The 26,738-nt window shown below is 34.7% G+C and overlaps 1 protein-coding gene across 3 annotated transcripts in view; it reads right to left on the bottom strand.

The window, feature by feature from the left end:
- Positions 1-26,738, bottom strand: part of Dennd5b (DENN domain containing 5B) — a 182,820-nt gene that overhangs the window by 124,534 nt on the left and 31,548 nt on the right. For 2 of the 3 annotated variants that reach the window (XM_027934152.2, XM_071610002.1), the window contains exon 2: positions 85-150. The exons of the other annotated variant lie outside the window; for it this stretch is intronic. In XM_027934152.2, the coding sequence (XP_027789953.1) occupies positions 85-150 (66 nt within the window). The remainder of the gene's footprint in view (positions 1-84; positions 151-26,738) is intronic. 3 annotated transcript variants of the gene reach the window in all.

Raw genomic sequence — 26,738 nt, 5'->3', positions numbered from 1 at the left:
TAAGGAAATGCTTATAATGGGCTTGGGGTAAATTACAATAAAGATTTCTAGTAACCCACCCTTTTTTTTAACTATTATTTTTACCTGAAGTCGTATTTGTAGCTTCTTGGCTCTTGCTATGACGATCTGCTTCTAGCCATTGGTACAAAACTACATAATGTAACAGAAACAAAAAGCTTTATGAACAAAGAAAAACAAAAAAAGCAAAACTGACTTTGAAGAATGGAAAATGAGAATAAAAAATTAAACAAAAACAATTAAACAAGACATTAACATCAAAAAAGTACAGCTTAACACCAGTAGAAATGTAGCTTATAAGCTATTAGTGATAGGAAAGCAAAAGAGAACAGGCAATTTTAACCTAATAGTGAAAGGACATTTAAATACCAGTAACAATTATTTGTATGGGGAAAAACCACACACATCCTCTCCAAAGACTAATTTCAAGGGCAGGGATTGTGGCTCAGTGGTAGAATGCTTGCCTATGCGTGAGGCACTGGGTTTGATCCCTGGCACCACATAAAAATAAAAATATATAAAATAAAGGTTAAAAAAACCAGACTAATTTCAAGAGAAATATCAAGAGAAGAAAGCTAATGCTTCTATAGTGAGATATAATAATAGTAAGACAAAATGGTCAATTTTAAAATTGTATTCCAACCACTGCATACCTAGAATGGCTGAGGTCCAAAAAACTGACAATACCAAATGCTGACAAGGTTGTGAAACGACAAACTCTCTTATTGTTAGTGGGAATGCAAAACGGTACAGCCACTTTGGAAGACAGTTTGTCAATTCTCCTAAGGATAAACATAGCTTTAAAATAATATAATCCTATAACCCCAATCTAACCATAACTAAAACATCAAATTCTAAAAGAAATAACTTATAATATACCTGATATGTACTCATCAAAACTGTCAAAGATATCAAAAACAACAAAAGTCTGAGAAAGTGTTTAGTTAAGAGGAATCCCAAGAGACAAAATGACTGAATATAATGTGGCATACTGGATGGGATCTTCCAAGAGAAAAGGGATATTAGGTTAAAAACTAAGGAACTAACTATTTTCTCAATATTTTTGTTTATTTAAAAATTCTCAAGAAAAACAAGTATATTTGAAAAATTATATTCCAAAGTCAGGTGTGATAGGCATGCCTTTAATATACGGCAGCAGTGTTAGGCAACTATACATCCTGGCATCAAGAATAGAATACAACAGATTATTTACTTGCAAAAATAACTTTAGCAATGAATCCACGATCTAGAGTTCTCTGATACTGTAGAATAAAGAAGTCTTTGCTCCAGCCCATGTTAATCAAATTATTCCTTTTGTAATAAAATATGAAACAAGAAAACTTTTAAAAAGTCATTATTGTGGGCTGGGATTGTGGCTCAGCGGTACAGCGCTCACTTAGCACGGGTGGGACCCGGGTTCAATTCTCAGTACCACATAAAAATAAACGCATTGTGTTGTGTCCATCTATAAAAAAAAAAAAAAAAAAAGATTCATTTTCTCTCTCTCTCTCAAAAAAAAAGTCATTATTATACCTGATATAATGAAAGTATGCATTTTTTTTAGGTTTAGTACTATATATTCAACAATACTTGTAAATTATATTTATTATTTAAAAATTTTCATATTTTATTAGTACTGGGGATTGAACACAGGGGCATTTTACCTATGAGCTACAACCCTAACCCTTTTTATTTTGGAACAATTTTTAGGGTCTCCTAAGTTGCCCAGGCTGGCTTTGAACTTGGGTGATCCTCTTACCTGGACCTCCCAAGTAGCTGGGATTACAAGTGTCATTTTTATTATTCAAAGAATATTGAAGTGATTTTCAAATAATAAGCACAGCCTAGAAAACAAGATTCTAATTTTGAATAAATATGCTAATCTAATAGCCTATATCCAATCATAATTTCTGAGCAAAAGTTTTCTCATATATCCAATATAGACTTTTTTCTATTACAATAAGAACACATAATTATTATTAGATATCTACGTTCTACGAGAATAATTTATTCAATATATTTCTGGGAGACCATATTAATATTAGTACTCATGTTGTATTTTATCATACAATATAAGGCCAATCTGCCCCTATTTCTAATTAATGCATTCTGTGCTAAAGAAACATCCAAGAGAACAATACTTTGCCTTCAGGAACAAAAGAAAGTCACTTACCATTAAAATATTTATAGTGACAACCCTACAGAGCTGTTCTAAGATGATTCATACTGAAACTTTTCTGCTACATAACTCAAAGAAGTAGTTGTCTGCTCAGAGCTAAAGGTAGACCTTTTCTTCCATTTCTATTACTAATTTTTGTTGTCAAAATCTCTTTCTAAAATTTTATAAGGAGTCAAAAGCATGAGCTGGTTTAGGTTATACAGGGTATCGATCAACTTATATGGAATACTGCTTTCTTCCTCTTCCCCTCTTTGGAAGAAAAAAATAGTATGTAAGAATCAACAAAGTTTGTCTCTCTCTCTCTCTCTTTTTTTTTTTTTTTGGTACTCCACACTGAACCCAGTGGTACTCTACCACTGAGCTACATTCCCAGCACTTTTTACTTTTTATTTGAGACAGGGTTTCATTAAGTTGCTGAGATTGGTCTCAAATTTGCAATCCTCTTGCCTCAGTCTCCCAAGTCACTGAGATTTGAGTAATCATGCCTGGCTCAAAGTTCTTTAAATTAAAGATATGAATAACAAGATGGGGAAGGGGGTTAGTGAAACATTACATCTTGCTTCATGGTCTATTAAGTTATTCTAACGCTGAAAAACTGTTAAGAAATGTCAGTAACAAGATTCACTGGGAAATTCTCTTTCCGTTAAGAATAAAATGTTAAGTAATAATATCCCGATGATTATCTGAAGTGGTTAGAAGCCAGAATGGCTCAGTTCATGTGATTTTTGCTAAGTAAAAAAGGTCTCTGGCTGGGGTTGTGGCTCAGCAGTAGAGCACTCACCTGGCACGTGCGAGGCCCTGGGTTCAATCCTCAGCATAAAAGTAAATAAAATAAAGGTATGGTGTCCAACTACAACTAAAAACTAAATATTAAAAAAAATTGCTTAAAAAAAAGAAAGAAAAGAAAGGTCTCAAGAGTTTCTCTGCCATCAGTGTGTTCTTTTATCCAAAGATCTTCAAGGACCTTTCCTAATATGCTCAGTGATAGCTAAGATTCAGGTTTTAATGGTACTAAGGTACTACACACCAACATATGAAATCATGCTCCTCATACATTAGGAAGAATACAAAGGGATCTATGTGACTAAGACCTTGCCAATTCTATAAAGAGACTAGGATTTCCAAAGCTACTGTGTAACATTAAAAAAGAAAAAAGAGCAGGGTGTAGTAGGTCATGCCTGTAATCCCAGCAATCAGGGAGGCTGTGACAGGAGGATTGGAAATTCAAGGCCAGCCTTAGCAATTCAGCTTGGCCCTAAACAACTTAGTGAGACTCTGTCTCAAAACAAAAAATATAAAAAGGTTGGGGATACACCCTTAGGCTCACTGCCCAGTACCAAAAAAAAGAAAAAAGAAAAAGCCAAGTCACTTTTGGTGGAGGAAAAAAGGTCATTTTAATTACATTTCAAAATGAATATAAATAGAACAACCAAAAAGGATAAAAATGAACTGAAAGAAGCAAAAATTTCCTCTTTTGTAAGGGAAAACAAAGTTGTCCTTTCTCCCTCCACCAGAAAAACACTAAAGAAAATCTTTAAGAGCATACTCTCCAGCCTTGAGTTCAAGGATCTCACTTGGCTGGCTTAGCACCAAAAACCTCAATTTCAGTGCTTCCAAAACTGAGCTGATCTTTTCTCTCAAAGCTTTTGCTCTGTTAACAGTGTCACAGTTCATGAAATCATCTAAGTATTTCCACCTATTTATTCAGCCCTTTCAGGGATTAATTTAACACTAAAAATAATTTTATCAAGAAGGGATTCATGCTCACAATTTTTAAAAATTTACTTTTATGTATCAATGTACATATGTATTTATTATTGTGGTACTGGGGGTTGAACCCAGAGTGCTCATCCCAAGCTCTTCCTATTTTTTGAGACAAGTTCTCACTAAGTTGCAGAGGCTGGCTTTGAACTTGAGATCCTCCTGCTTCAGCCTCTCCTCAGTTGCTCTTATTTATGATATTTGCTTTAGCACAGAGCTGGTCTCTTTGACTGACTGTAAGTCATTCTAGATTGCTAGATTGAGATTCTAGACTTCTCCCCTTCTCAACCCAGATTCCCCTACTTTATTTCCATATTTAAATGATCACTAAATTTTGCAATCTGTACTTCCTAGGTATCTCCAAATCAGTCTTTCCTTTCCATTTCTACTCAAGTCAAGCTTAGAATACTGAGGCAATATCCTAACAAACTGGTCATATGTTATACTCCTCTTCTAATAAACTCACTTCATTCATTCATTCATCAGGCATTTACAAAGCTCTACAATGGGGCAGGGTGGTGGGGCAGAGGTGGCAAAGAGGTAGGAAAGACAGTGGAAAGAGACAGACATCATTACCCTAAGTACATGTATGACTGTACGAATGGTGTGACCCTACTTAATGCACAATCAGAGAAGTGAAAAATTCTGCTCCATTTGTGTGACAATGAATGAAAGAGTTTCTACTGTTATATATAACTGATTTGAACTAAAACAAACAAAAACTCTACAAGCCAAGGCACCATTCTAAGCTCTTGGGATATAATAAAACAACAGATTGTGTATTCCAAACATGGCCAAAACAGTATTTCTTGTTCCCCATGTTCCTCTAAAACTCCACCAAAGAAGGTAGAATCAATGTTCTCTGCCCTTAAACCTGGAAGGGCGTATGTAACTGCCTCAAACAAAACACTCCATCCATACAGTGTAAGTGATGTTATATGGCCTCCAAGGTGAGATCATTAAAAGTGCCATGCATTTCCACCTGTTCTTCTGGGATTTGAACCTTTACAGCCTAGATACAATGCTGTGAGAAAGCTACAGCAGCCATTTTGAAGCCATCTACCAGAGGCTGAATAGGTGGGGCTGCCCAATCTTGGACTTTCAGCTTTCAAAATTGTGAGCTGAATAAAGTACCCAGCCTTGTATTTGTTATGGAGATAGAAAACAGCCTAATACAGCTTTTTTTTTTTTTTTTTTTTAAGGAAATAGAAATGTGAAGTTCTTGGAATTCTGTTCTCATAATTTCTATGCATACTGCTGTTTATTTACTATACTGCATTAAAGCTGCTAAATGCTATTTCTTCCTTTAGATTTTAAGTTCTTCAATATATTATCCTTCTTTAGAGCTTTAACACCTACTTAATACTGTGCCTGGCACATATGTTTACTGAATAAATGGAAAGATGAATGGAACCTGTATGCTCAGGTCTGAATTATACACATGCTTCAGGATTTTTAAGATGTATTTATTTCATCTTCACAGCAGTTGTGAAAATGATTCATTTCAAAACCCTGACTACATTAACTGAAATGTAATCAAAGGAATAAAAAACAAAAGCCCATTTTCTTTTGAACATTCTAATTATTTACTAAGTTGTATTGGGATATAAGTTAAAACCTGATACCTGCCTTATTCCAAATATACGCTATTTATATATTCCAAATATAAGGCTATATATATTCCACATATATTTATCTGATATTCATCAGCAACACAGGATCAGTTTTTTTTTAATTCTTTGTTTTGAATCCTGGACTTTATAGTTAACTTTTTAAAAAAACAAACTTAGTTTTTATAGAGTGACTTTACAGAAAAATTGGGAAGAACACAGAGAACTCTCATATGTCTTGCAACCAATTTCTCCTATAAGCAATATATATAATACATTATAACAATTAATGAACTAGTATTGATATGTAATTATCAACAAAAGTCTAAATTTTATCCAGATTCTCTGAGTTTTTATCGAAGGCTCTTTTTCTATTCCAGAATCCTATTCAGAATACCACATTACATTTAGTAGTCATGTCTCCCCTAAGTTCCTCTTGGCTGTGATGGTTTCTCAGACTTTCCTTGTTTTAGATGACACTGACAATTCTGAGCACTGATTAGGTATTTTTAGAATGCTCCTCAAATGGAATTTGTCTGACATCTTCCTTATGATAAGACTATGGTTATAGGTTTGGGAGAGTAAGATCATAGAAGTAAAGTGCCACTTTAATTACATTATATTGTGGGTATACTCTATCCGTATGTTATCACTTGATCAAATGGCTGAGATAGTGTCAGGTTTCTCCACAGTAAAGTTTCTCTTTTTTTCTCCTCTTTGCTATACTATAATGTTCAGAAGGAAGTCACTTAACTGAGCCCATACTTAAAGAATGGGGAATTATGTCTCACCTCCTTGAGGGTGGAGCATCTACAAAAATTATTTAATATTCTCCTGCAAGGGAGATTTGTCTCTTCTCCCAATTTATTATCTGATCACTTATCTACACTAATATGGAGTCATAATTACATTTATGTTATATTTTATGTCATGATTCAATATTCTTTTATTTTGGGCTTTTAATTTTTTTTTCCAGTTTTGGTCATTGAGAACTCTTTAATTTGATTCAAACCCTCAGCTATGTGATTTTTGTTTTATTTTCCATGGGTGGGGGGAGGGTTCCAGTGCTAGGGATAAAACCCAGGGCCTTCCACATGACTGTGAGCTATACTCTTAGACCTGGTGTGGTTTTTTGAGGGCTTTAATTTCTGGCAGTATAAAGCTCATCTTGTATATTTCCTGCCCCATTTCTAGAAATCAATTATTTCTCCAAGGATTTCTTCTTTCCTCTAACTGGAGAATGGCATTAGAAATGAGGATCTGGGGGGCTGGGGTTGTAACTCAGAGGTAGAGCACTTATCTAGCACGGAAGAGGCACTGGGTTTAATCCTCAGCACCACATACAAATAAATAAAACAAAGGGTTTTTTGTCCATCTGGAACCGGGCAGGGTGGCACACGCTCCTTACCCCAACAACTCAGGAGGCCGAAGGAAGCAGGAAGATTGCAAATTCAAGGTCAGCCTGGGCAACTCAGTGTGACCTTGCCTCAAAATACAAATTTTAAAGGGCTGAAGATATAGCTCAGTGGTAGCATGCTCCTGGGTAAAATTCCCAGTACAGGGGGAAAAAGAAAAAAAGAAAGAAAACAGGATCTGGGTGCTGGATTACTACTAGGCTGCAGAAAATACTTCTAGGCCCTTACAGGTTAACCAATTTTTACTTCTTTTTTAAATACTTATTTTCTAAATAAATATAAGGTATAGTTGGCAACATCAGTTTGTAAATAAAATTTTAAAATCCTTTATAAGAGCACTTTGTGAAGTATCTTTCAAATCTCCAACAATATAAATTTTATTATAAAGGAGAACATTTTAAAAGGGGAAACCCCATATATTTCCTATCCCCTGGGGTCACAATCTATTTTCACTGTGTTTTTTCAAAAACACTCAGAAGATAAGTTAGTTTTGAAGTTTACCTGTGGGTTTCACCCTACTCCATTTTCTTGCCTACACCTGTACACTCTTTCTCATGTACTTTATAATTTAAACTGTTCAACTAAAAGCAGCTTTATAGAAGCTATAGTTTTATACAATAGCTTCTACTCTAATAACTTGTATTTTCTTTAAAAACTCCCATTACATTCAAAATATCATATTTCACAAATTGACAAATGTAAGGTTTCCTTCATATTTTTCACAAAGCTTTGTGCAAATTCTTTTCACAATTAGTAACTATACATCATTTGTGTAACATTAAATCACTTTGCTTACGAACATAAGATAGGTTTACTTATTGAATTGTCATGTTTGGTTATTTAAGATGTAAAATGTTTGAGACAAACGAGAATCTGGATATTAAATCACAATCTAATAATATTAAAGAATTACTTAATATTTTTAGTTGTGATAACTGCCTCAGGGTAATGTCAATATAGAGGTCTAATCTTTTACAGATATATACTGAAGAATTTTTTAAAGACCATAAGATGTTCAAAAATAGCTTTAAAATAATAAGGGGCAGAGTACAGAAGAAACATGCTTGGTATGAATTGATAATTTTTTAATGGGTACATGGGAACTCACTGCACTATTCTACTTCTATACTCAAATTCAACATGTAAAAACTTTTAAAAGTCACTAATACCAAAATAAAATAGGTCATTAACGATAAGTTTAATAAGTTTAAGCCTATCTTCAGCTGGTAGGAGGTAAACATTTCAATATGTCTTTCTAAAACATATGGACTCCCTCTCCGTTTCATAAGATAACTACAATACCATTATGACACTAAAAAACCAATAATTCCCTAATATAAAATATTTGATTATTATTGAATTTTTCAATTATCTTATAAATGTCCCCTTTTTATAGGGTACTAGGGATTAAACTCAGGGCACTCAATCACTGAACCACATCCCCAGCCCTATTTTGTATTTTATTTTGAGACAGGGTCTCACTGAGTTGCTTACCGCCTCACCTTTTTTAAAAATACTTTTATCTACCTATGTATCTATCTATTTATTCATTTATTTATCATGTGGTGCTGAGGATCGAACTCAGTGCCTCATACATGCCAGATGAACGCTCTACCACGGAGCCACAACCCCAGCCCTACTGCCTTACTTTTACATTCACTTTTGAATTAGCACTCCTCTTGTCTCAGCCTCCTGGGATTATAGGAATGTGCCAGCACACATCAGGATTCAAATTAAGTCCATATTTTATGAATTGCTGATATGCTTTTTTTTCTTTAACAAAATATTCACTGATTTAATTTCATTGAGCAAATAAGCAATAAATGTCACTGAACACCAGATGTAAAACTGCCTTCAATAGTACAGAGAAAAATAAGATCCAGTCTCTGAATTCAAGAAACTCAGCATGTAATAGAGAAGACAATGAGAAAGCAAATATTAATATTCAGTATAATAAGATTTATGTAAGGTATTACATCACCATGTTTTTCAAATTAGAGTACCAAATTCACAGAGTAAACATGATTCATTATTCTCCAACACCAATTATATAAGAAAACTTTGGTATTAGAATATTATTTAAACAGCAAAGAATATCAATTTTATAATGTGGTCTACAATGCAAAATTCAAGTTCACATGGAAGGCCCCTAGGAGCTATCAAGGTTCACTTTGTCTTCTATAGTGGGGCTACCTGGAAAGAAATGTTTGAAAAAAAAACAATGAGAGGGACCTAAATCCTTTATTCCTTCCTCCCACCTCTCACCTGCTTATCTCTTTACTAAAAATATAAAATGTATGTTTTTATTCTTGTACTTATTAATAGTTTTATGTTTCTTAGTGCTGATATGCTTTTTTAAAAAAAATTAGTGGTAGTTGGACACAATACCTTTATTCTATTTATTTATTTTTATGTGGTGCTGCCACAACCCCCATAGTGTTGATATGCTTTTAAGTCTCTTTTAATCATAGGGTTTCTTTCCTACCTTCCCCTCCCACAGGAGGCTTATTTGTTGAAAAACTTGATTAGAGTTTCCACAGTTTAGACTTTGTTGACTGTATCTCATGCTATAGCTTAATATGCCTCTTTCTCTTCTGTGTTTCCTGAAAATTGATATTGTAATATAAAGCTGATGAGCTAGGATCCAGCCAGGCTCAGTGATGCATGCCTGTAATCCCACTGACTTGGGAGGCTAAGGCAGGAGGATCCCAAGTTCAAGGTCAGGCTCTGCAACTTAACTAGACCATGTCTCAAAATAAAAAAATAAAAAAGGTATTATTTCCCCTGAAGAAGGAAGATATCAGATGACATGAAAAAATGAAAGATGGAGCTTAGACAGGTATGAAGAAGGAACTCTTTCTTCTCTTTGGATCTCATTCCATTATGCCTAGACCACAAGCAAACTAGATATACTTAATGACTTTCCTTACTGGTGAGCGAAAGAACCTCCCATGCAGGGATACATCTTAGCTTCAGTGAAATGGCAATTCTGTATCTGAGAAAGAATGAACTCTGCAAAGGGCCTAAAAAGACCAGGTGATTCTTGGAGCAATAAAAGCAGTCATATAAATATTTTTAAAATTATGTTCCTTTCCATTTATGATTTCTTTCTATTATCATTATGGGTTTTTTGCAAAGTCTTACTATGCTTGGTTATAAGAATTAAGATAGGTTAGCGTAGTAAAGAAGGAGCTATACTACCCAAATCCAGCATGGTGGTAGCAGCAGATTGGTGAGATCCCCAAGTGGAAGTCAAGATTTGTAGTTACAAAGTTCAGCTGCCCTTACCCAAGTGTTCTTTTCTCTGACAACTTTTAAAAACTGGGCAGTTATTAAAGGAACTTGTTTATCAGTCACCTCCATAGTTTCTCCTCTTCTATTCCTCCCCATGTATTTGTATTCCACTGCTCATGTTTTCTTACTCTATACACTCCACCAGCTTATGCTACACCCACATTAATGACTTTCTAATCTATACACGCATGCACACAAACACACACACACGTACATATGTCATTCTTCTCTCCAGGTCAGTACTTCCAAGTGCCTATTGGAAACCACACTACCACAAACTAATAAACCTCAAAGTAAGGCTGGGGCTGTAGCTCAGTGGCAGAGCGCTTGCCTGGCATGTGTGAGGCAATGGGTTCGATCCTTAGCATCACATAAAAATAAATAAAATAAAGGCATCCTGTCCATCTACAAATACAAAAAAAAAAAACCCTCAAAGTATCCTAAAATGAACCCTTTATATATCTCCTGGACTATCTCTTCTTCCTCTATTACTTGTGTCAATTAATGAAACCAAGTGATATAATGATATTCACCAAAGTCAAAACCTGAGATACTCTTGTCCCTTCCTTCTGTTGCAAGGGGGAAATAAACTAGAATGAAAGAAATCCCTTCTACCATATAAAGTGTTCTCTATAATAAAGATGGCTGAATATTCTCATCATGTGGAGAATGATTCTTAGTTGTTGGGTTTCCAGAGCATAAATATATTATGACTAAGCCATATGTGACTGGGGGTAAGCTTACTCTTTCTGTGTTTTCTAAAAGGAAAATGACAATAATTGAAGTTATATCATAAAAACAGTATAATATTATAAAGATTATTTCTTAAATACTTTCCCAAATTTTATGAAAATGCTCACTTTTCCCAGTAAATAAGCATAACAGCAAGCATGCCTAATGGAATTCCTGACTTAAGAGTTAGTTCTGCAGAAACTCACATAAATAATAGTTATCTCATACTAGACAAGGGGACCATAAGTATACATTAGAGAAAAGATAGCCTCCTCAATAAATGGTGCCAGGAAAAGTAGAAATCCATATGTAGCAGAATGAAGTTGAACTGCTATCTCTGACTCTGCACAAAACTGAAATTAAAGTGGATCAAGGAACTAGGCATGAGACCAGAGACCCTGCACCTACTAGAAGAAAACGTAGGCCCAACACTCCATCATGTCAGCTTAGGAACTGACTTCCTTGCAAAACTCCTAAGGCCCAAGAAGTAAAATCAAAAACCAATAAATGAAATGTTTTCAAACAAAGAAGCTTTTTCACAGTAAAAGAAATAATCAATAATGTGAAGAGAGAGTCTACAGAATGGGAGAAAAATCTTTGCCATCTGCACCTCAGATAGAGCACTAGTCTCCAGGATGTATAAAGAACTCATAAAACTTAACACCAAAAACAACAATAACAACAAATAACTCAATCAATAAAAGAGCAAAGGAACTGAACACTTTGCAGAAGAAATATGAATGCTCAACCAAAATGAAAAATGTTCAACATCTCTAGCAATTAGAGAAGTGCAAATTAAAACTACATTGTGATGTCATCTCACTCTAGTCAGAATGGCAATGATCAAGTAACGATAAATGTTGGCAAGGATGTGGGGGAAAAGGTTCACTCATACATTGCTAATGGGACTGCAAATTGGTGCAAGCACTCTGGAAAGCAGTATGGAGATTCCTCAGAAAACGTAGAATGGAACTACCATTTGACCCAGTAATCCCACTCCTTGGCATATACCCAAAGGACTTAAAATATTAAAGTGATGCAGCCACATTAATGTTTATAGGAGCTCAATTCACAATAGCTAAGCTATGGAACCAACTCAGGTACCCTTCAACAGATGAATGGAGAAAGAAAATGTGATATATGTACACAATGGAATATTACTCAGCCATAAAGAAGAAACAAATTATGGTATTTGCCAGTAAATGAATAGAACTGGAGACTACCATGTAAAGTGAAATAAGCCAATCCTAAAAAAACCAAAGGCTGGATGTTCTCTCTGATATGTGGATGCTAACAAACAATAAGGGGTTGGGGAATAATAGAAGTTCATGAATTAAACAGAGGGAAATGAAAGGAAGGGAGAGAGGATGGGAACAGGAAAGACAGTAGAATTGAGCTGGCCACATTTTCATATATTCATATATGAGTACACCACCAATGGAACTCTACATCATGTACAACCACTGGGATACTAATTAGAATAAGTTACATTCCATGTATGTATAATATGTCAAAATACACTCTACTGTCACGTATATCTAAAAAGAATAAATAAAGAGTTCTGCATCTTCTTGTATCTGTCACTGAAAAAAACCCTGAGTTTCACAAATCTATTGTTAAGTATTGATTAGGAGTTTAAAGAACTCTATAGTTATTAATATAATTCTCTTTCTATTGCCCTACATCTAAATTTAACCATTTAATCTTATTTAACCTCCAATTAAAAAAAACTATCCAACTCTTTCTACCCCTAGTGCTACTACGTTAATCCAATTTATGTCATCTCTCTTCTGAATTGTTATAAATGTCATCATTGAGATGGGAATGGGAGTTCATGCCTAAAATTCCAGTGACTTAGGGATTCGATCCAGGAGGATGGCAAGTTTAAGGGCAGCCTGGGAAACTTAATGAGACTTGTCTCAAAAAAAAAAAAAAAAAAGAAAGAAAGAAAAAAGGGGTTAGAGTATATTTCAGTGGTAGAGTGCCCCAGGGTTCAATCCCCACTATAATCAATCAATCAATGTGATCTCTTGATCTTCAGGCTTGCTCTCCACTAACCCCTACTCCATAATACAGCTAAGAAAACTTTCCAAATATAAATCTCATGATACTCCCATTCAAACCTTTTAATAGTGTTTCATCATTATAATTCATAAAATATTAGGCTTGAATAATCTTTAAGAGATTATGCAGCCTTCCTTATTTTACGTTAAGAGGATATGGATGTTGCTGTGGTTTGAATTAAAGTCTCCAGAAACTCAAAGACAGTGTCCTCTATTAAATGTCTACCTCTTCACCTTTATGCCAGGTGCAGGGCTAAGCATGAGCACAGACTCAAAACATATAGGCTAAGTGACATTTCTCAAATGCAATATATAAGCTTTTAAGAACTATTCAAATACATCATTTTTACTAGGATTATTAGCAACCAAATCTTTCAAGTGACTTTTAATCAATATATGATTTAAAGTATCATATATTAGTAGTATATATCATATATTAGTATCATATATTACCTTCTCATCTCAAACTGATTAAAACTATCTGAATTTCACTCAATGTGTAATACTTGACTAATATAGCTAGTTTTTTTTTTTTTTAAATCCTTTTTGCTTCATGCTGTGCTAATTTAACCTCATCTTGGTAAACAAGAAAACGGTCCTCATTTGACAGACTCTAGCTGCAGCAATTGCAGCTGGCCTGTGTGAAAACCAATTTTGTTCATTCTTTATCCTGGCAGGGATCCCTGCCCTAGAATTGTTTGGGGACTAATCAGCATTAAACCTGTGTCAGAAAGGTTACTGAAAGCACCCCCAGAATAAGGCCTTGGTAACAAGGCTTTTCAGGAAAGGGATTAAGGCAAATGCAGCAGCTATGTAAAAATCTATGCAAAGAGTTTTGCTCATGATAGTAAAATTTTAGGTCAGCTTCTCTTCTGACTTCGGCACTTCTCCTGTGGAAATGACCTAGAAAGGGCATATTGGGAGAAAAGAGATGCATCAAATTTATTGTATTTCTTTCTTTCTGGGCACTTGATAGCTATCCAGGATATATTACTAGCCTCAGATCGTAGCAAATAAGAAATCTGCATACTTAGCTACTCTCTGAAGTTGAAAACAATTACATGACTTCTCTTGGGGTATTCTTGTGAGTTAGGGAGCATGATTTTTCTAAAGGATGAATTAACGGTACCAGAAACAGAAGACATGCCTAAAAAGATCAAGAGTAGATGTAAAAAACTCTGTCTAAAAATTCCATTAAAGAATGAATTCCTCAACATCAAATGATCAAATTTTAAGTGTTTTTATCCCCCACCCAATGTCTGAATTCATCGTGTTTACATCTTCCAGTGTATCACATACATTTATACTAGAACTTAGATGAGACATTCAATCTCATATATATGCAATTCATAGACATTGACTAATAACTTTACAAGTATCTACAAAAGAAGGCCACTATTGTTCTCTAAATACAACCAGATCTATAGGAATACTTCAGAAGTTAAAAAGGGACAGTCCAATTTTGTCTGATCACAGTTCTTCTTAAATATATGGTTGCTTTTTGTGCATTTGTTCACCTAATTTTCATTAAATGACTATTAAGTCAGTAACTGCAGATGTGCATGTGCAAAGTGGTCAGCTTTACTGAGATACATTTCACATACCCTAACATCTACTCTTTTAAAATGTATACAATTAAGTAATTTTTAGTGTATTCATTGAGTGTACAAATCAACCCTATTTGATTTTAGAATACTTTCATTAACCCAAAGAAAATCCCTGTATCTATTAGCAAAGACATTTTCCTGTATCAGCCATTCCTATTTGCTGGATATGTTTGTTACCTATGCAGACATTTCTTGATAATGTCTACACCAGCTTGGGAACTTATTGTAGAAATAATTTATTAGCAAAAGAGTAAATAAACATTATCCAATTTATGGACTTCCAAATGAATTGACATTATCTGTAAAACCCCATCTCCTGCAGGAGAGGGAAAGGGAAGGTACTGAGGAATGAGATGGGTAAAATAATGTTATGTACATGTACAAATATGGCATAATGAATCCCACTATTATGTATGATTGTAATGCACCAATAAAGAAACCACAGTCTCCTGCAGATATTCTGTGTTAAGGCTCTTACTAATAGAATCAACTAAGGAACTTTTATACCTTATTCCAAAATATAGGGATACAATTGTGTATTTTTTCAGTTTCCAGACACTTATAATGAATTAAAATGACATATTTGATGATCAAGAAATAGTTAGTAGATACTTTTGCTGAAAAAAATTTAGTTAGCAAAGAAAAAATAAATATATCGTGAGTCATATATGTAATTAAATATTCTCTAGTAATCACATTTTAGAAATAGTAAAGGGGCTATGGTTGTGGCTCAGTAGTAGAGTGTTTGCCTAGCACATGTGAGGCACTGGGTGCAATTCTTAGCACCGCATAAAAATAAAAATAAATCAAATAAAGGTATTGTGTTCATCTACAACTAAAAAACAATTTTTTTAAATAGTAAAAAGAAACAGGAAGGATTCATTTTAATGATATATTTAATCCAGTATACCCCAAATATTACTTCATAATGTAACCAATACACAAAACTTTTAGTGAGATATTTAGTCTTTGAAATCCAGTATCTTACACGTATTGTAAATCTCATTTTAGACTATGCAAGTTCCAAGTGGTCATCAGCTACATGAGGCTAAGTGACTTCCATACTGAGCATCACAGCCTTAGATCATTGTTATGGTTTGGATGTGGTGTCCCCCAAAAGCTCACCTGTGAGACAATGCAAGAAGGTTCAGAGGAGAAATGATTGGGTTCTAACTGTCTTAACCCAATCAGTGATTTAATCCGCCCCCCAAGGATTAATTAAGTGGTAACTGAAATGGTAGGGTGTGGCTAAACAAGGTGGGAATTGGGGCGTGGCTTTGGGTATATATTTGTATATGGCAAGTGGAGTCTCTCTCTCTGCTTGCTGATCATCATGTGGGCTGCTTCCGTCCACCACATCCTCTTCCACCCACAATGTCTTGGTTCACCTTGAGCCCTGCTTCTACAGACTAAGACCTCTGAGACAGTGAATCCCTAAATAAACCTTTCTTCCTCAACGAATGTTCAGGTTGGTTCTTTAAGTCCCATCAGGGAAAAAGCTAAAACATGGTCTTTTAAGTAAAAATTACTGAGCCTTTTTGTTGTGGTGGTACTGAGAGTACTGGGGTTGAACCAGAAGATGCTCTACCACTGAGCTACACCTCCAGCCCTTTTTAACTTTTATTGAGACAGGGTCTTGCTAAATTGCCCAAGCTAGCAATAAACTTACCAATCAAAACTCACAACCCTTCTGCCTCAGTCTCCTGTGTTGCTAGGATTACCAAGCATGTGCTACCATACCCAGCCCTAAGCTTTTTATCTCAACAGTTTTGTATCATGTCTTAGCAACACCTGAAACAGAATACATGTAGTAAGGAATAAATTAATACATAGAATAAAAAAGATGAAAGGATGGTTAAGAGTAAATACAGGAGTAACAAAAACAGCATGATGTAAATTCTTCCCATACTTCGTGCTGTGATCTCCTATCACCAACTCATCTGCAGCTCATGACTGACATGTGACATATTGACCTAATTGGGAAAGCCATGGTGATATTAAATTTTAATTACAATGACATAAAGTTTGTTGCTATATCCTCCCAAAGGAATTAATGTCCAACTATTCTCTGCCACCTCCCCTTGGGTCCCAAGTGAAAACTAATTTGAAAGATTATGTTCTTCCCAACCAAGTAACCACAACTGTATGGTTCTATAATTGAATTATTTTGAAGAAATTCAATAAAACATATTCTATGGTAAAACAAAAGTAAACATAGGAATAATATAAATTATCATATTTTTATCAAATTTTAGTTTATTAAGGAACTTTAAGGGTCTACTTTCTTTTAGTAAAATATCTCAAAAAATGACTACCAATAATTCTTTCCTTTCTAATAACACTTCTTTCATCAAGAGGAGGAGGTCTACTTCTCTCACCTTGATTCTGGACTGGCCTTATGACCCTTCCCCCATTTTTAAAAATGACTTGCTTTAACCAGCAAAATGTAACTGAGATGTTACTGTGACAGTACTAGGCTTCACTCTTAAGAATCCTGGCAACTTCTGTTGTTTCTAACTTCGAATCCAGCTACCATATAAAAGTGTACATGGGTTAAACTACTGAGGAATGAGGGATGACCCAAGGAAGTGGGACGAAGCCTGGCTGACCCCCAGCTAGTAGAGTCACCCAAGTCAACTGAGAAACCACCATGGACATCTAGCCATATCAATGATCCCAGCTAACCATGTGAGGTGGAATCACCCAGCCAAGCTAGAAATTTTTAAAAATATATCACTGATGATTTAGGCCACTATGTTTGAGGTAGTCAGTTACACATCAATAGATAACTGACATTTCTCCTGAATACCCTAATCAATTTTCTTCTAATACCCTACATTTAGAACTGGAATTATATTTCTCTAGTAATAAACTTACCAATCACTTTGATCCCCAAAATCCTTTAAAATCTCTAAACTGAACATATTTTTAAATTTTCAAAACTAAAGATTCTTATATTTGACAAAATTATCACCAAAATATTTTAAAATTTTCTATAAATAAATAAAAACAATAATACATTTTTTTAAAAAGATGAAAAAGAAAACCAACGACATATACAAATAGCTAATAAGCAAAGAAAAAGACGCTCAACATCATTAGTCATTACGTAAAATACAAATGAGACACTGGAACATATCCATTGAGTAATCAAAATTAAAAAGACACATCAATACCAACTACTGGTAAGGCTATGGACTAAATGAAACTCAATACAGTGTTGGTAATAGTATAAAATTATTTAATCCCAGCAACTTGGGAGGCTGAGGCAGAAAGATCACAAGTTCAAAGTCAACCTCTGCAACTTAGTGAGACGCTATCTCAAAAAAAAAGAGCTAGGGGTGTAGTTCAGTAGTTGAGCACCCCTGGGTTCAATCCCTAGTAACAAAAAACAAACAAAAAAAATTGTTGGGCTATTTTTATAAAGTTAAACATGTACCTACCAGTATACCTACAATTCAAATTCTAAGATTCACAAGATGTCTTGCAAAAAAAATAATAAATATATATATATGTGTGTGTGTGTGTGTGTGTGTGTGTGTGTATATATATATATATATATATATATATATATATATATATATATAAATAGTTTTATTTACAGTAACAAAAAACTGGAAACAACCTAAACGTTCATCAATAGGCAAATGGATATACAAATTGTAGTATGTTCATTCAATAGTACAACTCAGCTATAAAAATAAGTAAATATCAGCTTATAACTATAGGGATTAAAAGAAAGGAAGGAAGGAAGGAACCCATCTGAAAAAGAAAAAGGAAGTACACAAACAAAATTTTTGGAAGACAAGAAGGAAAATAATAATAATAGAGCTACATTCTTAGCCCAGAAAATTATTTTTTATGGCTATGTTTTATAAGTTTTGGGTAAATAAGTAAAACATTAATTGCTGACTTTACAAGAACAAATTAACAAAGGATCTGAACCTTGATATCTGAACCAAAATACTTTTGGTAACAAAAATTAATTCTTCATAAGAGTGAATGGCTGTTCAAGAACTCTGATTTTTCAGCCTTCTAAGACAAATATTTACTTGAATAGCTTGTATGAATAAGATACTCTACTAAGTGCTGTGAGAGCTCTATGCAGCAGTAAAGATAACAAAATTCAGGCTTCCCTAGTACTATCTCATAGAACTTATTCAATATACAGAATCATTACACATACAGGTATATAATGACCACTCAGTAAATTCAACAAAATTACTGTAAGATCAGTAATCTCATGCCAGATTAATTCTCACATTTTATAAAACTAATGAATGAAGTAGACAATTCAGAATAGATCTCATTTATTTACTTTAAGAGCCTTCACCATCCTATTCTCCCCTCCCCAAATTCAATAATTTAAAAAAATTTTTTTGACTGATAATACTTATTGCCTACCAAGCATTAATATTCTATATTCTAGGTACCAATGATAACACTGGTGAATAAAATAGTCTCTACCTCACAGAATTAACATTTCAGAGTAGTCAACAATTAGTCAATATATATCTTAAAACCTGTCACCCCAGTTCAACATAATGCAAATACAGTGAAATAATTCTGAATATGACACACAACTAACTAATGAAACTGGAAGTCATGCTAAACTTTATGCTTGACAGTCTCACCATATAATTGAGTTATATTGAGATCAGAGTCAATATAATTCATTTTTTAAAGTGAACATGCCAAGTATATACATACTAGGAACTAGGAATTTAACACAAAGGGAATATACTCCCGTCTTGAAAGCTGAAATCCCATGAGGAAGACAAACAAATAAACCATCAGACTAGTGAAATAAATGTCATAAAAGCAGTATCTACAGTGTGCTCATAGAACACTTAAGATCTGTAGAAGCATTCCTAACCAATTCCTCCTTAACCAACAACATGGACAGACTAATCTCACCCTGTGAACATAATGGCCAGTTTCCATAGTGGACCAAATGCTCATAGACTGCTGCTGCTGCTTGAATTTGCTTATGGAGAGCCAATCCCAACCACTTTATGCAGTCGTACATGATACCAAATTTATAACTTAATTAACTTTAAGTAAACCTATGAAATATGATTTAAAGAAATATAATTTCCATGAGGATGAAGCTATATATGGATCTGAAGTGTCCTGCAGAGATTCTCGTGTTGAAAGCTTGTTTCCCAATGCAGCAAGTCCTAGAGGTGGGGCTTCTGGGAAGTGATGGGATCATGAGGCTCTAACCTCATCAGTGGATCAACATATGGGTGGATCCTTTTTTGATGGCATTAATGGGAGGTGGTGGAAACTGCAGGAAATGGGGCCTACTTCGAGAAAGTAGGTCACTGGGGGGAATATATCTTGTTTCTAGCCCCTTCCTCTTTTTCCACCTGCTTCTTGGCTTCTATTTTGTGAGCAGCTTTCCTCCACCACTTCCTTCCACCATGATGCTTTTGCCTCACCAGCTGACCATGGATTGAAAAGCATAGAGCCAGCTGACCATGGATTGAAACCTCGGAAACCATGAACCAAAACAAACCTCTCCTCCCTTAAGTTGATTTTCTCAGGTATTTTGTCATAGCAATGGAAAGCTAACACAATGTTAAAATAATAAAATTGCTATCCAATTATGAGATGTAGGAAGATTAAATTAAGGGTAGAAAATCATAAAACCCTGGAAGGATTCTGTACTTAGATTTCTCTGAAATGGCTTTAAATTCTCATTCAACTTCAAAGAAAGAAAAACTGAAAATCATAGATGATTCATTTTTGATGGGGTTATGAAAAAAGATTAGTCAGCAACTACTTATTCAAAGGAAAAGTCTTGGTCTTAAAAGCTTGATGGAAACATACATACATATACTGACACATGCTTAAAATACACATGTGGCTTTTGTTTTAATTAATTGGTAAGCCTACACTGTAAAAAAATTTCAATAGCAATATTCTCAGAGAAACAAGAATGCTAGGAGAGACATCAGGCTCTTTCTGTGTGACAGGTAATTCCTAGTAAAATGTACTAAGATTTCATCTCACCCCAGTCAGAATGGCAATTATCAAGAATACAAGCAACAATAAGTGTTGGTGAGGGGTGGGGGAAAGGTATACACTCATACAATGCTGGTAAGACTGCAAATTGGTGTAACCACTCTAGAAAGCAGTATGGAGATTCCCCAGAAAACTTGGAATGGAACCACCATTTGACCCAGTTACTCCACTCCTTGGCATATACCCAAAAGACTTAAAATCAGCATACTATAGTGATGTTGCCACATCAATGTTTATAGCAGCTCAATTCACAACAGCTAAGCTATGGAACCAACTGAGGTGCCCTTCAACAGATGAATGGATAAAGCAAATGTGGTTTATATACACAAGGGAATATTACTCAGCCTTAAAGAAGAAGGAAATTATGGCATCTGCAGGTAAACAAAGTTGGAGACGATCGTGCTAAGTGAAATAAGCCAGTCCCCCAAAAAACAAAGGCCAAATGTTTTCTCTGATATGTGGATGCTGATCCATAATGAGGGTAAGGGGTAGTTAGGGAAGAATGGAGGAACTTTGGACTGGGTAGAGGGGAGTGAGGGAAAGGGAGCGGGTATAGGGGTGAGAAAGATGGTAGAATAATATAGATATTATTAACCTACATTTGATTGTACATGTATGATTGCATGGTGTGATTCTGCATCGTGAACAGATAAAGAAATGAGAAATTGTGCTCCATTGTGTACAATGAGTTGAAATTCATTCTGCTGTCATGTACAACAAACTAGAACAAATAATAATAATAATAGTAAAAGTAAATCTGAAAAGTTGAAAAGGTAGAAAGGGTATGGGAAAAAACAATAGTCACTAATAGCATGAACAAAGTAGACCTAGATTTATATATAAAGTGCTAAAATGCTAGAATAAAGATAGCCTTAAACAAGGTACTTTTGTTTGTTTTTGTTGTTGTTTTATCGATACAAAATCATCCCCACTTGAAAATAAGCTCCACAAAGAGCAAGGACTTTGCTTTTATTTACTGATTAGCCCTTGTCACTAAAATGCCTGGAATGAATTGGCTCTCAATAATTATTTACTGAAGGTTGAAAAGATCAATTGAATGAGTTAGCCACAACATTTTCTGACATTTACAAAAATTGAAATTTGAGCAATGTAAAGTTAAGATAAGTAGAGGATAGTGTGACTTGACACATGAAAAAAATAAACTTAAGAGTCTCAGTTTTCCACTGCCCTGTCTTACTCCCTTCCTCTGGAGACCCTCCTCTCTAGTTTTATATTCTTTCACCATTTTTTAGGCTTTTGTTCCTATTCTCTAGTTCCCTTCCTTTTCTCTTTCTTCATCTATTAAAATTCTATGCCTGGGGCTGGGGTGTGGCTCAGAGGTAGAGTGCTTGCCTGGCATGGGTGAGGCATCTCAGCACCATATAAAAATCAAATAAAGATACTGTGCCCACCTACAACTAAATAAATAAATAAATAAATGTATTAAAAATTTATTTAAAAAAATTCTATGCCTGAAGAGAAGATATACAAATGGCCAATAAGCACAAGAAAAGATGGTCAACATCATTAGTCATCAGGGAAATGCAAATCAAAACCACATGAGATATTACTTCACATCACGAGCAAGGCTAAAATGAAAAAGACATTAACACATGTTTGTTAGATGTAGAGAAATTGGAACTCTCATACATACTGGTGGGAATGTAAAATAGCCTGATAATTTCTCAACTGGTTAAACACTGAGTAACAATATGACTCAGCAATTCTACTCCCAAGTATACACCCAAGATTACTGAAAACATGTGTACATGTAAAAACCTGTACATGAATGTTCATAGCAGAATCATTTATTATACTCAAAAGTGAAAACACAGGCTGTGATTGTAGCTCAGTGGTAGAGCGCTTTCCTAGCATGTGTTAGTCACAGGGTTTGATCTCCAGCACCACGTAAAAATAAATGAATAAAGGTACTGTGTACGCCTACTTAAAAAAAAAAAAAAAAGTGAAAACACCCTAAATGTTCATCAACTGATAAATGGAAAAATAAAACACGGTAGATGTTTCCATATGGGAATAATATTTGGCAATAAAAAATGGAGGGATGGATATGGTAAAGCACTTGCCTAGCCTGCGCAGAGATCACGGGTTTGATTTCAGCACTAGGGTGAGGAAGAAAGTTAAGAAGTACTGACACATGCTACAACATAATTGAATCTTGAAATGCTAACAGAAGACAAATATTGAATGATTCCATTTATATGAGATAACCAGAATAGGCAACTCCATAGAGATATAAAGCAGATTTATTACCAGAGGCTGAAGGAAGGACAGAATGAGGCACACAGGTATAGAATTTCTTTCTTTTTTTTTTTTTTCTTGAGGTGCTGGGGAATCAAATCCAGGGGCCTTGTGCATGCTAGGCAAGTATTCTACCACTGAGATACACCCCCAGGCCAAGAATGGGGTTTCTTTTGGAATGATGGAAATGTTCTAAAATTGATTGTGGTGATAGTTGCACAACGCTGTGAATACACAAAAAGCCACTTTAAATGGTATGTTTGGTATGTGTATGTTATATCAATAAAGTTGTTTTTAAAAATTCTATGCATACTTTAAGGGAGATGGAATCATCCCCCTCTTTTCCACCTCCCTCAGTCAAAAGTAATTTTCTCTGTGCTGTCAAACATTTTCTTTTAGTTATTTTACCCATACTGGAACCCAAACTTCTAAATGTTATTCTTTGCATTCCATTTCTCAAGGATTAATGCACTGCACTACATAGGATAGGTATACAATATATGGTGATCATACCTCAGAATTAATTACCCTCAAAGAATGATACAAGGAGAGTACCTGAATGAAATTAAATGCATTGAGTTTAATTTACCCACTAAAGTCACAAATGGTTAAGAGTTCTTCTAGGATTCGGCTCTTCATAAGATAACATGGATTGGGAAGCTCTTACAACAGAAAAGAATAGAACCAGATATACTGTGCAGCTGACCCAGAAAATGTCAGATTCTATAATCATCTTGTCTGAAGTTCAACAATGCCCTGTGGCAATATATTCTAGTGCTCCTAAATCCCCACCACCTTTCTTTCCCTCAGAAATAGTCTCGTGTGGCCAGGGATGGTGATGCATGCTTGTAATCCCAGCAACTTGGGAGGCTAAGATAGGAGGATCCCAAGGTCAAATGTTCTGTTAAACATTACAAATATGTTTGTGCCAACAGCCTAAGACAAGCACATGAGTAATGGCAGCTCTGTGTGTTTTTCTTCCAGTGAATGCACTACATTAGCTACTATGTTCTTTTCCTTCAGAGAATCTTGCTCAGGTCACTGTCATGTTGTTTCCAATCAGACAAGTTAGTAAACCTGTACCTGTCTACAGACCCCGACAGATTCACATTTTTTTTTATTGTTCCTTTTTAATATACATTTAAAAACATACCTAAAGACAAAGAATATAGAAAAAAAAAATGTAATAAAACCCTAGGTACCCATTACCTATCTTTAACAGTTATCAATATTTTATTATTCTTGGTTTATCTAGTCCTCTCCCAATATTTTAAGGAAGAGTGTGGGTGATGGAATACTTTTTTAACAAATCTCAAAAATGGTCAGATAAAAATTTCTGGCTAGTGACTAGAGCTGCAACTCAATGGTAGAGTGCTTGCCTAGCATGGGTGAGGCACTGGGTTTGATTCTCAGTACCACATATAAATAAAGTAAAGGCATTGTGTCCATGTACAACTAATAAAATAAAATAAAATAAATCTGGCTAACAAACAATGGTTTTACCCAGTGCTGGGGATGGAACCAAAGGCCTTGCATATACTATGCAAATTCTCTATCACCAAGCCACACCTCTAGCCCTGGCTAGCAAATTTTACAAGGCATTTGTCTTTCATTTAAAATTTGTTATTACAAATATTGAACTGAGGATTAAAAATTTTAAGATATTAAACTTAATGTCTGGCATCGATCAAATCTGAATCAGACTTTTAGCGCTAGAATAAAAGATATATCATCTATTTCCTTGCTATTCAAATTGTTATACACGGACTGGCAGCACTGGTATAACCCAGAAGCTTGTTAGAACTGAATCTCAGGCCCAGTCCAAACCTTCTCAACCAATTCTCCACAGTTTAACAAGAGCCCCAGGTGTTTGGTACGCTCATTAAAGTTTGTGAATCTTGGATCGAGTCTACTCCACCGATTTGAGAAAACTGAGGCCTAAAAAGGTTAAGTAACTCTACCACCAGAAGCAGAACCCAGAGTACCTGACACTGAGACCAGGGATTTTTCCTCACATGACACACTACTGCCTCTTGAGAAACTTGACTCAGTCACAAGACCTGTTGGGCTTTATTTATATCCTTCTGGAAGCTAGTTCAATTAACAAAAGTAAATTAATTCCCCACATAATAAGCCTTTTTTTTTTAATTCTAAGAGTAACATTTTCTCAAATACTTTGTCATATGCTAGAGCAGAATCTAAATTAATCAAATCTCTTCCTTCTTTGAGTAAAAGGATAGATCTCAGTAAGCATGACTTCAAGGGGACCAATTTAATTAATTAATGGTTACCTATTTTTTTCAAAGGTCAGTACTATTATTGAGCATAGCTGAAAATATGGGCCTTTTCACACAGAATCAATAAACTCAGTACTGAAAATCAAGCTCATTTCAATTAAAAAAAAACTAAGAAAATTCAGAAATGAGAGATAATATGTACCATCTGCTCCCCACTGGCAGTGATAACCAAGTTTTCTGGTTATCCTCAAGAGGCACTGCCTTTCCCCCTTAATTCTAAGAAATAGAATCATGGCTTTTTATAGAAAAATTGTGAATAAAACCTAAGATTATGATTTTTTAAATTATTTTAAAATGCAAGTATTCTTAATTATAATACTTATACATTTTTTAGAAAATCATTACTTTGTTCATGTGAGTTTCCATAAGAGGCTATTCTTAATGTTTTAGAATTTTATGACATAGGGAAGTCCAGAACTTTGCAAAAACAATATTAGAAAGCATATTCTCTATAAAGAATAAAGAGATTCTGACTCTTTCAGTAAGTTCTGTTTTCTTAACAAAAATACACAATGAAGATTTTTCAAAAAATCTAAATCAATCATATTCCTTCAATAATACTGATAGAGGGATTGGGGTTATAGCTCAGTGGTGGAGCTCTTGCTAGCACATGTGGGGCACTGCAGTGTTCAATCTTCAGCACCACATAAAAAAATAAATAAATAAAACAAGCGATTTTTCTTAAAAAATAAGTAAAATAAAGGTGTTGTGTCCATCTACAACTAAAAAATATTTTTTTAAATAAAAATACTGGTATAAGAATAAATTGGCAATATGCACTAAAAAATGAAATATGGATTCCTCTTGTTCTAGCAGTTCCCCTTCGGAATGTGATCTAAAGAAATCATTAAAAATGTATGAAAAGGGGCTGGGGATGTGGCTCAAGCAGTAGCGCGCTCGCCTGGCATGCGTGAGGCCCAGGTTCGATCCTCAGCACCAGATACAAACAAAGATGTTGTGTCCGACGAAAACTATAAATAAATAAATAAATATATATATATTTTTAAAAAGTATGAAAAGTACCCATGTTTATAGTGGCATAATTCAAAACAGCCAAACTATGGAACCAGCATAGGTGTCTATCAACAGATAAGTAAAGGAAATATGATATATATACACAGTGGAGTCTTAGTCAGCCATAATTAAATTACATTATTTGTTGGAAAATGGATGGAAATAGAGGCAAAATAAAGCAAATTCGGAAGGCCAAGGGTCATATATTTTCTCTCATGTGGAAGCTAGAGAGGAAAAAGGAAAAGAAAAGTGAAGGGATCTCATAAAGATCAAAGATCAGTAGAGGAAAGAGACAAGGGTGTGGGAGCAGGGAAGTGCTGGGAGTGATACTGGCTAAATTATATTATTATATTGTATGCATGTACTAATATGCAACAACAAATCCCATCATTATGTACAACTGTAATGCACTAATAAAAAGATGGAAAAAATCATATGCAAAGATTTACCTAGAGAATC

Source organism: Marmota flaviventris, chromosome 3, assembly GCF_047511675.1.
Source record: "Marmota flaviventris isolate mMarFla1 chromosome 3, mMarFla1.hap1, whole genome shotgun sequence".
Lineage (NCBI taxonomy): Eukaryota > Metazoa > Chordata > Mammalia > Rodentia > Sciuridae > Marmota > Marmota flaviventris.
Note: the sequence above shows the minus strand (reverse complement) of the source record. Positions and strands in the feature narration are given on the sequence as shown.